Raw genomic sequence first — 13,579 nt, 5'->3', positions numbered from 1 at the left:
TATTCAGTGAACCATTTCTCCAGCCTTAAACAGAACTCGGTGAAGACGAGGGGAGTCAACCTGCATGACCACACTTCCTGACATTAACAAGTACCACTGACCAACAGTGTTCACAGTGCGAAGCTGCTGGCAGCATAGCTGGAAAATTTAAACATAGCAGATGTTTCCATGCCTTCAGCCATCTGTTGTCCTTTCAGATTTACTATGTGACCCCTCCTCCTTTTTGGTGATCAGGACATTTGAAATGTATTAGATTTCTGGGATCACACATGTTAAAAAAATATATATATTTAAATCGCTGACAACGCAATTATTTTTACCCTACATCATCCATTTAAAAATAAACGCAACAAGCATTTCTAAACTTCATGTTTTATGGGGGTTTTCTTTTCAATTTAAAATAGACAATAATGAATTAAATAATAATCTCTTAAAAACTGTTTAACAATATGTTCGCTTGTATTAGAAAAGTGAACACGCGTCACTATTGGGTTGATGAGAGTGATCCAAAACATTTCACTAAAGCCATGTAGAAAATATTGAGGCACAAAATGAAACTTCTTCAATGGCCACCACTAAACCCAGAACAAAAATATTATCTTTAACTATAGTTTTTCAACTCATACCAATAAATGTATTCAGTTTGTGTTTACATTGTCACTGTGACCAATGCTCCCTCCAAGAAAAGACAAAAGCATAAACATTGGAATTTCAAATCTAAGCAAAGGTAATTAGATTACTGCATTATTCAATACTCAGACAAGCTTAATGATTTTGCTTTCTGTAGGTCAATTTGAATATGCATTTGATACAGGCACGTTTTCCTTTAAACATCTTTAAATGCAGATGTCCTCAGAGGAGCTCTGAAACACTTGAGGCGGGCTGTGACATACAGGCATGAAGACAGCGTGTTTGTTCAGTCACATACAATACTTCTCTGCTTGATTTGGAAAACTTAAAGCTTGCTCTGGGCTTCAGTCTAACAGCAGGAGACACTTAGTGCTTACAAATGCCACAAAAGCCTTGAGAAAACACAATGAATCCAGAAACTATGTCTTTTTGCTTCTAGTAACTTGACAAAAATAAATGAATAAAAAGAAATGTATGTCATGTAAATCACATTTTAGTTAAAACAAGAAACATCATGTTTTTTTTGTTAATAGAATCTGATTTTATTTCCTCAATTACACCTTTCTTGTTCTACCAGTTTTCTCATATCACTGCATATAAAACCTCTGATAAAAGGAACCACAGAATAAGAGTGACGCGTTTATCAAGCTAATGACTCGAATTACAATTTTATTTTGCGTCACAAGAACATTTCCAATTGTAGTATTATTGCTGACTACAACTGGCTGTGAATAACCCAACTTTCCCTTGAGCTGCATTTATAATCAACAACATTCTCACCACTTTCCGTGAGTTTAAGTGTTTTATTCCAGGCAAGCCAAATCAGAGTTGTGCATCATGAAAGGTGATATTTAAGGCTGAGACTAAATTATTTGCATGAAGTACCTTTCATAGGTAATCATACCTCTTCAATTTTTTCCAAGCACTTTTTTGGAAAAGCTTGGAAAAACTTAATAGATTTGTCAAGCACATTGAAAACCAGTGATCAATTTTGACCTTTCCACTGCATAAGCTTGGTGTTGGTTTAATAAATAAAACATCTGTAAAATGCATGTAAGCTTGTGATTTCAAACTGACAAAATGTGAACAAGTTGAATGAATACTTCCCCAGGGAACTGTACATCAAAACTTTACATGTTGTTGGCAATAGTCACTGAATTATTTAACATTTGTTGCATTTATGAACATACTTGTGTTTGGGACAACTCCATCACTCCACTTAGAGAGATTTCCTTTGAGCTGCATTCAACCAGTAGTGATCATCCACTAATGTACAATCTCAGGCAGGCATTCAATTTGTTGCATTTAAAATGACAGATCACTCTAGATACAGGACATCCAACGTCCTAATTAAACGCCCGCAGCTGAACGTCTGTCGGTTACATAGTGAGTGAATTTCTTCCCTTATTAGAACTGAGGCCCTTCAGATAAAGGTGACCGTGTTTGCCGCCTGATTTCTGGTTAGGTGTCTGATTGGGTTACCTCTCAGAGGGGCTGTCGGGCTCTATAAAGCGGATGACCGGGGGTGCAGACAGCGTTTCTGTGGCAAACACGCCGCCCTGCAGCTGGATCCCAAAACCAGTTAGTGGGTCCCCCCTCAGGAGGACGTCACTCGTTTCCACATGGAAAATCTGCCCCCCGGGACCAACAGAGCTGGAGGACAGGGACACTGAGGAAGAGGGGAGAAAGAGAGAGAACACGTCACACAGAGCTACCACTGGAAATGCGGCAGAGAGATGGGTGAGGAGAACAGACAACCACCCACTGGTTCAGTGGCATGGGAATAGGAAGTGAATGAGTCACAGTCACGCTTACGTCAACAATCAGTTGAGTCTATTCAAGTCGAGGCTCAGGTTATGCAGATAAATCCATTTTCACACCTCGGTGTAAGCACTTCAAGGCTCTGAATGGCTAAATATACTAATAAGACCCGACAGCAGACTAGAATTTCACTCCATGCAGGACTATTTAATGAAACTACATCACTTTTAGCAAATGGTCTACTAAACTGACAGGGGAGTGTGTGCTGTAATTGCAGGCCTGGATTTAAACATGCAAGTCAATCATTATGCATTGAGAATGTTTAATACACAGAACACAAAGTGCTTCAAAAAAAGATGAGAGAAAGAGAGGGGAAAATTTCATCCATGAAAAAGAGCAACTATCATTGACCCAAACAGATCACAAAGAGCCTTTCATTATTACTTGCCAGAAGATCTCCAAGACCTTTGGAAAAAACATTCTGCTCCACAAAAGTGGAACTTTTTGAAGGGTTTGAACACAGACACAGAACTAACACAGAATTTTGGAAACAAGAATATGCAGACAGTAAAACATTATGGTTTTGCGCTGGCAGTCAGAGACTGCTTTGCTAATTCAGGGTCAGGACAGCTTTCCATAACTGATGGACTCAAGAATCCTGAACTTGACCAGAAAATTCTAAAGGAGAATATCTGGCCATCAGTTTTTAATCCTAACTTCAGCTGCATTTGATTTGTTTTGCAGGAAGATGATCTAAAGTTCAAGTTCACCAATGGAAGGCCTAAGAAAAAAAAAATGTGTTGAAAAACAGTTTTGGAGGGGCCTAGTTTATTTTTGATGTGGATGAACCAACAATTCTCTGAAAAAGACTGGGGAAAAAATCCCTTCACAGTGATAGAAAAACAATTATTGGCCATTACTGCTGCTGAGGATGGGACAACCAGTTGATAGATTTAGACCAGGTTGGTTTAGTTTGGATACATTAAATCTTAATTGTATTTGGTTACCTTTGTCCAATATAAAAAAAAAACAAAAAAAGAAAGAAATCTGTTAAGGAGGCAAGTAGGGGGATGTTTTTTTCAAATCACTACATTTCATCAGGTTGAAAGCACGAAAACACAAGTTTTAAGTTTGCTTTAAAATAATTAGCAGTCTCAGTCACAAAAGGAGATAATTTATCATACATGAGCTCTTGTTGTCCTTCTTCCTGTTCCTTCTCCTCCCAGTGGCGCTGCGGGGGCTAGTGGGGGCAACGGGGGCAATGGGGCAGGGCAGAGTGTTGCTACCTTGGCTGCTGAAGCCGGAGGTGGCTGTGGATGAAGGGGAGAAGCCAGCACTCACAGCTGCTAAAACAAAACAGAGCAACACAAGGGCTGATACAGCAATAAGAAGAAAATAATACAAAAAAAAAAATAATCATCACACCAGTAGAATGGAGCAAAAAAGTGAAAAAGGGTGTGACTGTTATTTGGGTAGTCATGGAGAGATGTTTTAATAATTGGGCTGTTAAAGAGCCAGAAAAACGGCCCTGCCAGCAGCAGAGCTGTCACAAGTGATAACTTACATTTGCAGTGGTCCTGCTGGTTGTGTGGGTGGCTCGGGCTGCTCCATGTCTTGCTGTGGCCGACGTGTGGGGGATGGCAGTAGTTGCTGCTTTGGTCCCAGTGATGATGGTTGCTTTTCTGTACTTTAACTGCAGCAACAAGAACAAAAATAAACACATGCATTATTAAAATAAGATGACTAATGTTAAAAATCAAGTCCACTGGAAACCGCCACAATTTGCTTTTCGTGTCTAAATTTAAATCTCCGCCTGGAGGACACATCAGCAGCAAGTAATGGATACTTAATGTGTTTTACCCAACACCTTTGATTGAATCCTGGAGTTTAATGTATTTGCAGATCAATCAGACAGTTTTGGGTTGGGCTTTTTTTGGCAAATTATAGAAATATTTTTAAACAAATCTTACTTCTACTGGCCAGGCTCCACAGAGCCGATTTCAAACTGAAGATCATTTCGATCATTTCGATCATTTCATTCTAACAAAGGGAGTAAGACTGGTGAACACAGTCATAAAGTCCTGCTGACTGACTGCTTGGAGGCATGTAACTCGTCCTTGATTAAGTACAGCTGAAGGCCTGATTGGTATTACTGCAGAGTTTGTGTCTCTGCGTCTGATTGGCGCTGCTTTATGTCAGTCTTTACTCCCTCAATGCAGATTAAATTCACATTTCTAGAGTCTGGTTCATGTTAAATGTTTTCATCTTACAAGTGAAAACCTTAGCATTTAGTCAGGCTGCATTCATGAAGCGATCAAAGGAAAAACAGCTGACCAACTGTCTGACACTCACCTCAATTATTACCGCCTCCTTCCAGATTCAGGCAGCTGTTATCAGTCATTCAGTTACAAATGTGACATTCATCCTTGCCGCCTCGTTTGGAAAAGTCTAATCTCTGACAGCTTGCTTGCGTGGATGAAGTATTTTATTGAGAGATTGCTGACTGGCGCCTGACATGCATGCAATACTCGAGGACCCTGGTTAAATCCAATCATACGTATTCAGACTACATGCAGCAGAACCTCTGGGCCTTTTCAAGAAACCAAGATCTACATAGCTCAAATCAGCCTGAAAAGCCCTGACTCTGCCAGCTTAAATTAAGCTCACCTAGGGCACTCTTTTCAAGATATTTTGCTTTCAGTCTTAGTGGGTGGAAAGATATGTCTTCTAATCTTTCAGTCAGCCTCATTAAATCCTCTGAGAAGATTAAACAAATTGCATTTTATAATCATTCCTCCTCCCAGAGAAAAGGAGCTGTGAAAATTGTTTCATCTCAAAAGCGCATTTACTAAACGATGAGTTGCTGAAATCGATCATGAGAAAACATGCCTAGATTGTTACAATACTGGTTATCAACAGAAGCACGTGAATCATTTATCTGATGTAATATCTACAGTGTTACATCCACCTAAACAAGTTCAAACTGACATTATCATCCCACATGGTCCAAGTGATGTTAAGAGATCTTTTTAATCTGCGTGCAATAAGGAATGGGATGTTTCTCTCATTTACTGGGCCCTCTAGTACAAATGTGTAAAACATAAATATATAAATATATTATCATAGAAATTTTTAATCTGTCATTTGACACAGAAGCCCAAAGCACCACACACCCTCCACCATTCCTAAAAGTGAGAATGAAGTACTTTTCCTTATGTGTGAGAATAGAATAGAACTACAGTAGGGAAATTCATGTTTATGTTTGTGACGGCATACGCATGCCAAAGAAAAAACACCCAGTCAAGATGATTCAGAAAGCCTGAAAAAAGACAGCTAAATCCTTTAGTGCTGCATGTTACGCTGCAAAGAACAGGGTGGTACCTATAGACATGGTGAGACAAGGGTTTTGGGGAAAACTTGCACATGACAAAACCAAAATAAAATTAATTATAAACCACTTAAAAATAGGACAGATTTTACAAAACCATCTTTTGTCTTTCTTAAATCTTTATACTTTAGAGCCAGAAGACGTAAAACCATTGAAAGCATGAAACATGTTTGGTTATTTCATTGCTTTCCAAAGAGGATAGGTAATTTTAAAATATGCTTTTCTACAAGAATGAAAAACCTGACCACAGTAAAAAGGAAAAGTTGTAAAAGTAGCTGGAATGCAGCCACGATTTTGCTTATGTGAGTTTCACCTCGGGGTAGCCATACTCTTTACAGATTGTTTTGACATTTTACACTCCAGATAAATTATTTATTTATACCACCAGTAAAAATAGAGGTAAAACACCAGAAGCTGCAGGCTCTTGCTTACATCGGATCTTTTTTCTTTTTTTTTCTTTAAAAAAACCCCTAAAAAACAAGGGTTTCTGTGACCCGCAGGGTATACCCGTGTCTTGTGGCCTGATGGGAAGTCTGCTCTGACTGGCTGGAAGAATCTCCAGTTTGAGATTCTCTGAGGTGCTGGCCAGCAGCTGCGTTGCCTCCATCAAGGAGCAGTGCTCAGTGTTTGTCCCATCTATGGACAGCAGGATGTCTCCCACATGAAGGGCTCCACATCTGAGAGTCAGACAAAGACAGAGGCTGCATTTGGATGTCTGCTTTGTCAAGAGACACTTCGCACTGAGGGAACATGCAGAAGATTTGCTTCACCTTTCCGCCACACTTGCTGGCTTTATCTTGTCGATAACGATGACTTGCTTGTTTCTGTATGTTGTGGTTGTGAGGCTGATCCCCAGGCTGGCAGAAGGACCTTTCACTATTTCCACCAGCAGAGGGCCCGAGGCCTGCTGCACTGCCTCTGGAACAGACAACACAAGCATGCAGAACATTACACAGATCTACTGAATCGAAATCAGCAAAAAAGAGAAAAAGTTGATTCAGATTCAGCGAAAAAAGGAAAATGGTTTACAATCTGAACTGTGATGAAAACAATGCTTGTGTTTTCATCACAGTTCAGAGCTTGGGTGGATTGCAGTTATGGGTTATTAAGGCCCCCAACAATCCCGGCCTGAACATAAGTTATCTGAGTAATATTTAGTGAAAATATTACTAGGAAACTAGGGGTCAAATGTATTCAATTTTAACAGCTTTGTCAGTAAATGAAAAAACATTATATCAGAATAAAACATTAGGATGAATTTAAGATGTGTTTTGTTTTTTGTTTTTGTGTTTTAAAAAGACTGTGATAAAGTGAACCAGAGAATGTGGGATCCCACTTTTAACCTTCATGAAGAATCATTCTACAGCCTATTGGAAAGCCAGTTCTGAAGGTTTGTCGAAGCTTGGATTCAGGTGGAGCAGTTCGGCTTTCATCCAAGCTATAAAACATTGGGCCACTTCTTTACTCTGGAGTTGCTGAGGGGTCATATACATGAGAAAATACTTTTCAACAAAATTTCTCTGCTGCTGTTTTTTTTATTCTACTTCTTACAAATCAAAGGCATGTCATGTTTTCTTTATAATAAGTAGTAATCTATTGCAAGTAAATCACTGTTATACTTGGTACAAAAAGTAAAGATGATTGCAGGGAATTATTTCACGCTTTAATTAATCTGCCAGCAGAAGGTCTGAATCGTAAATTTTGTGCAAAGGGAGAATATATGTGCCAACTATCCTTAGTGACTTGTCCTAGTTTGCACAGACCAGAGCAAAGAGCGTGATCTTGAGAATTAGTCACCATGACCAAATGGAGGTTATAATTAGGCCTTTAGTCATGTTGTGAGCTCCAGTATTTGGTGGCATATTCTGCTGCTTAAGAGAACCGATTAAACCGGGGTCACTCTTCACTGTTATACTGATTTAAACATATCTTTACTTACTTTCACAGTAATAATTTTACCAGAACACATAGAAATAAAGAAACAAGTTTAAGATGTTGCAAAGCCACATTACAGGTAAAATTATGTAGTGATTTTAAAGCGTTAAATTATATGGAGAGAATTATAAACTCTCCATATAATTTCTGTTATTCAAACAGAACTCTGTGCTTTAGAAATAATTAGTTCCTCCCACAAATTTACTGGAAACAGCTTTCTCATCCATTTTTGTGTACGCTTACTTACAAACACATACAGACACAAACATCTTGCAGAAGATATCTTATCATGTTGCAAAATGATAATGACATGCAAAATGATATGCTTAAAAATTTTATTTTAAGCATACGGTATTGTCCAGAATAGCTGTAATTAGTAAGTAAAAACCTTTATAGTAAACTTTTCTTTATTTTTTTCTGAAGCAATTCTCACATTAAAAGTATATTAGTATATCACCAAACTTAGAGAAATGCAGCAGAAAGTGAAGAGTTGGAATCACAAAGTCTCCATAGCAACCATGAAACACGCTACATGACAACCAGTTGTTTGGGGGGCTTACATTTGTGATGTCCTGTCGTCAGAAAAGTAAACATCAGGAGTTTGTTAAACAAACCTGGGGCTTTAACTGGAACCATGTGATTTAGACGGATGAAACTGAGATTTATCTTTTCGGGAACAAACAGTCCACGGTTAGTTATAAAATAAAGGATAATTATGTGGAAAAGTATTTAATTATCCCACATTGAGTAGAGTGGTGGATCTGTAATTCTGTAGGCCTGGTTCCTTTCCAAATGCATTGAATAATGAACCACCTGGGGTAATTTTACTAAGTCTTAGTAGTTGTTGTTCTGTACCACAACACTTAAATTGTGAATCTTGCAGCAGAATCAAAAACAAGTTGCCAACTCAATATAAGTCCCCAAAGCTAAATCCTGTAAAAAAAACAAAAAAAAAAACAATGGGTTGACCTGAAGAGCAGACAGCATGAGAGAAAACACAAGACTCTGGAAGATCAAAAACAAATGATTTAAAGATTCTTCTCTCCATGTGCTCAAACCAGAATATACTGAACAAATAAAATAATTGTTAAAAAGAAGGAGTAACAATTTGTCTAAATCAGTCAAAAACACAAGAATAGAAGGCAGTGTGCTATAAGTCAGGGTAGCTCCAATCTGAGCTGCTAGGGCTGACCTTCTAAAATAACAATAGAGACTGGATGCTGTCTGAATATTTTTATGGATAAAGTCGCTGTGGAAACCTGACAGAAAAGGGCTACACACTCAGCATTGGACATGTCAGAGGAAATCAAAGTCTCTGCGACAGATCAGAAACTATTGCATAACATCAACCTCTGCAGACCATGTCCAAGACAAATCCTTCAAATATGAGGATATAACTGAAGCAGACGACGAGAAAAAATGTCTTCTGACTATACAGAGGTTACGCTATGGTCAAATAACAACAACTTTAATTTGTTCAGCTCATATGTGGTTCAGCATTTTTGGAGTTCCAAGAAAATGGCTGAGGTAGGGTAACGATAAAGGGCTAAATAAGAGCAAGAAATGCTGGAACAATGATGATTAGAGGCAGCCTTATGAATGCCTGTATGAAAAATGTCAAGCTGAATCCCAGTCATCAGAATGGGATGTTCAAAGGAAGAACATTCCAGCATAAACTGCCTTTTTTATTTCAAAACTCAATACTTTTCCAGACTCCAGTAACAATTAAAAAAATGTTTTAGGCAATAGAATTCAAAATATTTATTGAATTCTGTGAGTTCCACAAATTATAAAATGACACATTTGTGGGCTTTTAATTTGACTATGTTACAGGACTGTATTACAATTTTTTGACATCTGGGCCAACTTTATAAATTTCTGAATTTAAACTCGATTACTGTACAAAAAGCTGTAACATGTCTCTATTAAGTTTTAATTTTGAATAGTGGGCATAAAACTGTGAATTCTTACAAATGTTGTTTATATTTTGAATTGTGAAAAGGCAAAAAAAAATTATAAATGGCACACTCATAAAACTTATCATAAGAAACTCTTTAGTTCTCACAAATACGCATTTTTTATGTTTTAAATAACATTGGAAAAAAAATCAAGTTTGGAATTCAAATATTTTCAAATAAATGTTTCATTTTTGTCCAGACTTTAAAATTGACAGAATCAGATTCTATACATTTCCAAACTTTCAAGACTCATAGTGATGCAGAAAAATAGAAAATGTATTATAAATAACCAATTATGACCAATTATGTTTCCTGATTTTAAACAACAGTGCAAAGCTTGTTGGCTTCATCCAATAAAAAGTTAAGTAATTTTATAGTATAATAAACAATAAAATAATAGTTGGAGTAAATTAATAAATACTAATGAAACAAAAGATCAATTCTGGCAAATTAATGACTTAATATACAAGAAACATGAAACAGAAATAAAATAGCATAAGATAACCAATAGTCATGTACACTTTATCCTTTTGCAAACACAGAATGAATCTAAATCTCGATGTTTTGTGAGCCAGAAGATTTTCCTCTGATGAATAAGGAAATAAAATAGTCAAATAAAACGAGCAGTATAAAGAAGACAATTAGGAATAAAATCCATTTTGGAAAATCATTAAAAGCTAAAATGATATATTTGCTTTTCTGGAGTATCTAGGTCTGACAAGGTCCTTACCCTCCCATTTCAGTGAGCTTTTTTTGGAAGTGTACCAACATCTGCATTCACAGATTTACACACTGCTTTCAGTGTTTCTCAAATTGCCTTTTGATTAATTTATCACCATCAAGAATTTATGATTATTTCTAAAGTCCAACTGTGTCATTAGTACCCTTATGATCAATGTGCACTCAGGTTCATGTTGCTTTCCTGGTGCCGTCTCCAGCACCAACAATCATCCACGCACCCAAACGGCCCCATACCCTCAGAGAAACGCTGAGGGTATGCCTCCACGTTCTCTCCGCATTTGTGTGGGCGTGTGTTGGCGTGTGTGTGTGTGTGTGTGTGTGTGTGGGCGTGTGTTGGCGTGTGTGTGTGTGTGTGTGATTACTCACCCATGACAGAAATGTCATACTCGATCAGGAACAGAGCTTCCTGGCCGCTCTGCATCAGCATGGTCAAAGCATCAGCATGCCTCTCTCTGTTCAAAGGCATCCCATCTATGCTTAAAACCCGGTCTCCAGCCTTTAGCGTGCCCTCTCTAGGGAAAAAAAACAAACAATAAAACCCCTCAAACATGAACAAGGAGAATAAAACCTACCAAACCGGGCCACGATCCTCACAGCAGCATTTAAGCAGCAGTCACAGTGAATGATTAAGCAGCGAGGATCTCCTCCCAGGTGGGACAAAGGATAAACAAGATAAATGGCCATAAAGGCTTTGATGTAGCATTATGTTTGCTCCACTGTTTTGGTGCTCTCAGTTTTTCATAGAGAAAAGTGCAAGGCTGCATTAGCCTCGGGATGAGCGCTGCCCTTTCTGTGTTAAAGATGCTCTTCATGTGTTGCAGCAACAATTTTGTGCAGCAAGAAAAACTGGGCTTTTGCAACATAAATGCACAGCAGATTTTTAAACTCATTGCCGCAATAAGAATGAATGCTAGATTCCATGTGAAGAATATTGTGACGTTTGATTTAATGCATAAAAACAAGAAAATTAGTCAAATGGTCATTAGTTTGTATGCCTCTGTGCACATGAATGCTTACATTCTTTAATTTTAATGGACTCATTCATGCAAACCTCCCAGATAATCTCACACACCAGAAACCAGGTGAAACACAACCAACCCTTATAAATAAGCACATCAGGCACATCCTGACCTGTCGGCTGGACCCCCGGGCCGGACACCGGTAACCACCAAAGGACGAGACTTTCGCCAGTCTTCATGGAAACCTCCTTTAATACAGATTTCAAGAAAATATTATAATATGGAAGAAAAAATAAGTCTAAAATTTCTAAGTTGTATTGGACATTGTAAAGTTCTTAAAATAAGAAAAAATGAACAACCACATCCAACTTGCTTACCTCTCAAGACAAAGCCAAAACTGTTTCCTTCCTTGTGTAAAAACACCTCTATAGTTTTAGTTATGACTCCCGACGGACTCTGGACTACAGTGAAAAGGAAAATTAAAAATTACATAGAAGCAGAAAATGTCCACATCTGCAAACAGAATGGTGTGATTGGGTCTTGTTCAAGAGTTGTGATTTCTGTTATGCTTAGAAAATTATTTTATTTTGTATGCGATAATAAACGATGTACAATGTTCATGGTTTCTTAAAGGTTTTACTTAAGAAGAAGAAATGAAAAGCTACCAAATTTATCCTGTGTGTTGGTTTGAAGAGTGTAATATTAACAGCATGGCATTGCTTTGGGAGAAAATAATTAACTTTTTGGTGTGACTTCCCCATCTTCTTGTTCTTATCTTTTTTTTTTTATTTCCAAGTTGAAATTAGGTTTTTCAAAAGAACAGCATATATATTTGCTAATTATGATTATATTTTTTACCTGCATTTTTATGGAGAAATGGTTGGACTTTTGTAGAATTGGGAAGTTATTGCAGACTCAAAATATTGAGATGAATTTCTTTCTTTTAAACAAAAGGCATAGTTTTTCAACAGATTTTACTTGTAAGTTCATAAAATCTTGGGAGAGGGATTTCATACACCAGTTTTGCTTTTAAAAATATTATATAAAAAAGTTTCCCACTACGCTGTCATGTAGATTTATTTATTCATTCTGTTCTCACCATATGCAGGCAGCTCATACTCCACTTCCAGGACAACTCGCTCCCCGATGTTCTTCAGTAGGCTTATGATTTCATCGTGCCGGAGCTTTGACAGGTTGATGCCATTCACTGACTTGATGTAGTCGCCCACATTCAGCTGGTCGCTCCTGTTCAGAGCCACGACAGACTTTACTCACTGGTGAAAGTAGAAAGCTGCACATCAAATTTACCCAAACTCAAAAATCTCCACATCTGCACGTTTGAACTACATGCCAGCAATATATTGATGTTTAGCATCATTCCACCAAACCACCCCTCTGATTTAAAGACAATACAAGACACACCCAGCATTTACTCCACAATGTAGGACTTAAAGTAAGCCCTCCAAAGCTAACCATCGACTTTAAAATCCCAAAGTGGCCAACACCTGACCAAAACAGTCGCATTAAATTAAATTGGTTTGAATGTTTAGGAACAACTGGAAATCTTCAAAGAACCATTCTATCATTAACTCAAAGACGATGAAACAACGTCAGCCTTGAAGTCGATTTAAACCAGAATGGAATAAGAGGGTACCAACCAAGAAAGAAGGCTCTGCTGCAAGATCAGCATGGCTATGAGCCATTGCACCAAATCTTAAGCATGGTGCTGGCAGCATCATGCTTTGGAGCTTGTTCTATTATAATTGTGCAGGTGCATCATGCAAAGTAAGTGTAAGAATAAGGAAGGGCACTGGTTTCAATTTAGGTTCACCTCAGTAGAACAGTTGTATTGGAGATGTTTTGGTATTTCAACAGAACAGTGATCCTAAATAAACACCTTAATTGATGTTGGAATGGACAAATTAGACCAACATAAAGATTCTGGAAGAGCCCCGATCTCAACCCGATTTAAAAACCAGCCAATTTAAATCCACTCTGTCATTTATAAGAGTAAGAATGGGCACCAATCTAGTATAAATTATGCCAAAAATCAATAGATGCTTTCAAAATGAATATACTATTTGTGTCCATAGTGAGTCTATGTTAGCATATAACCAGAGTGGTAAATATGTTATGTGATTTTTAACATCTCTGCAGGCGAACATAGAAGGACACCTGTATAGAAAGCAAAACTGATTTGGAAGTAA

The 13,579-nt window shown here is 37.7% G+C and overlaps 1 protein-coding gene across 6 annotated transcripts in view; it reads right to left on the bottom strand.

Moving 5' to 3' along the window:
* LOC122837871 (glutamate receptor-interacting protein 2-like) overlaps positions 1-13,579 on the bottom strand; it is a 35,796-nt gene that overhangs the window by 13,217 nt on the left and 9,000 nt on the right. For 5 of the 6 annotated variants that reach the window (XM_044128170.1, XM_044128172.1, XM_044128176.1 and 2 more), the window contains exons 4-12: positions 12,472-12,617; positions 11,750-11,833; positions 11,545-11,620; positions 10,780-10,925; positions 6,550-6,697; positions 6,287-6,456; positions 3,956-4,084; positions 3,576-3,737; positions 2,113-2,299 (exon numbers count right to left, since the gene is read on the bottom strand). In XM_044128170.1, the coding sequence (XP_043984105.1) occupies positions 2,113-2,299; positions 3,576-3,737; positions 3,956-4,084; positions 6,287-6,456; positions 6,550-6,697; positions 10,780-10,925; positions 11,545-11,620; positions 11,750-11,833; positions 12,472-12,617 (1,248 nt within the window). The remainder of the gene's footprint in view (positions 1-2,112; positions 2,300-3,575; positions 3,738-3,955; positions 4,085-6,286; positions 6,457-6,549; positions 6,698-10,779; positions 10,926-11,544; positions 11,621-11,749; positions 11,834-12,471; positions 12,618-13,579) is intronic. The other variant, XM_044128173.1, reaches the window with a different exon arrangement.

This window comes from Gambusia affinis, linkage group LG01, assembly GCF_019740435.1.
Source record: "Gambusia affinis linkage group LG01, SWU_Gaff_1.0, whole genome shotgun sequence".
Classification (NCBI taxonomy): domain Eukaryota; kingdom Metazoa; phylum Chordata; class Actinopteri; order Cyprinodontiformes; family Poeciliidae; genus Gambusia; species Gambusia affinis.
This window is presented reverse-complemented; position numbering and strand designations above follow the sequence as displayed.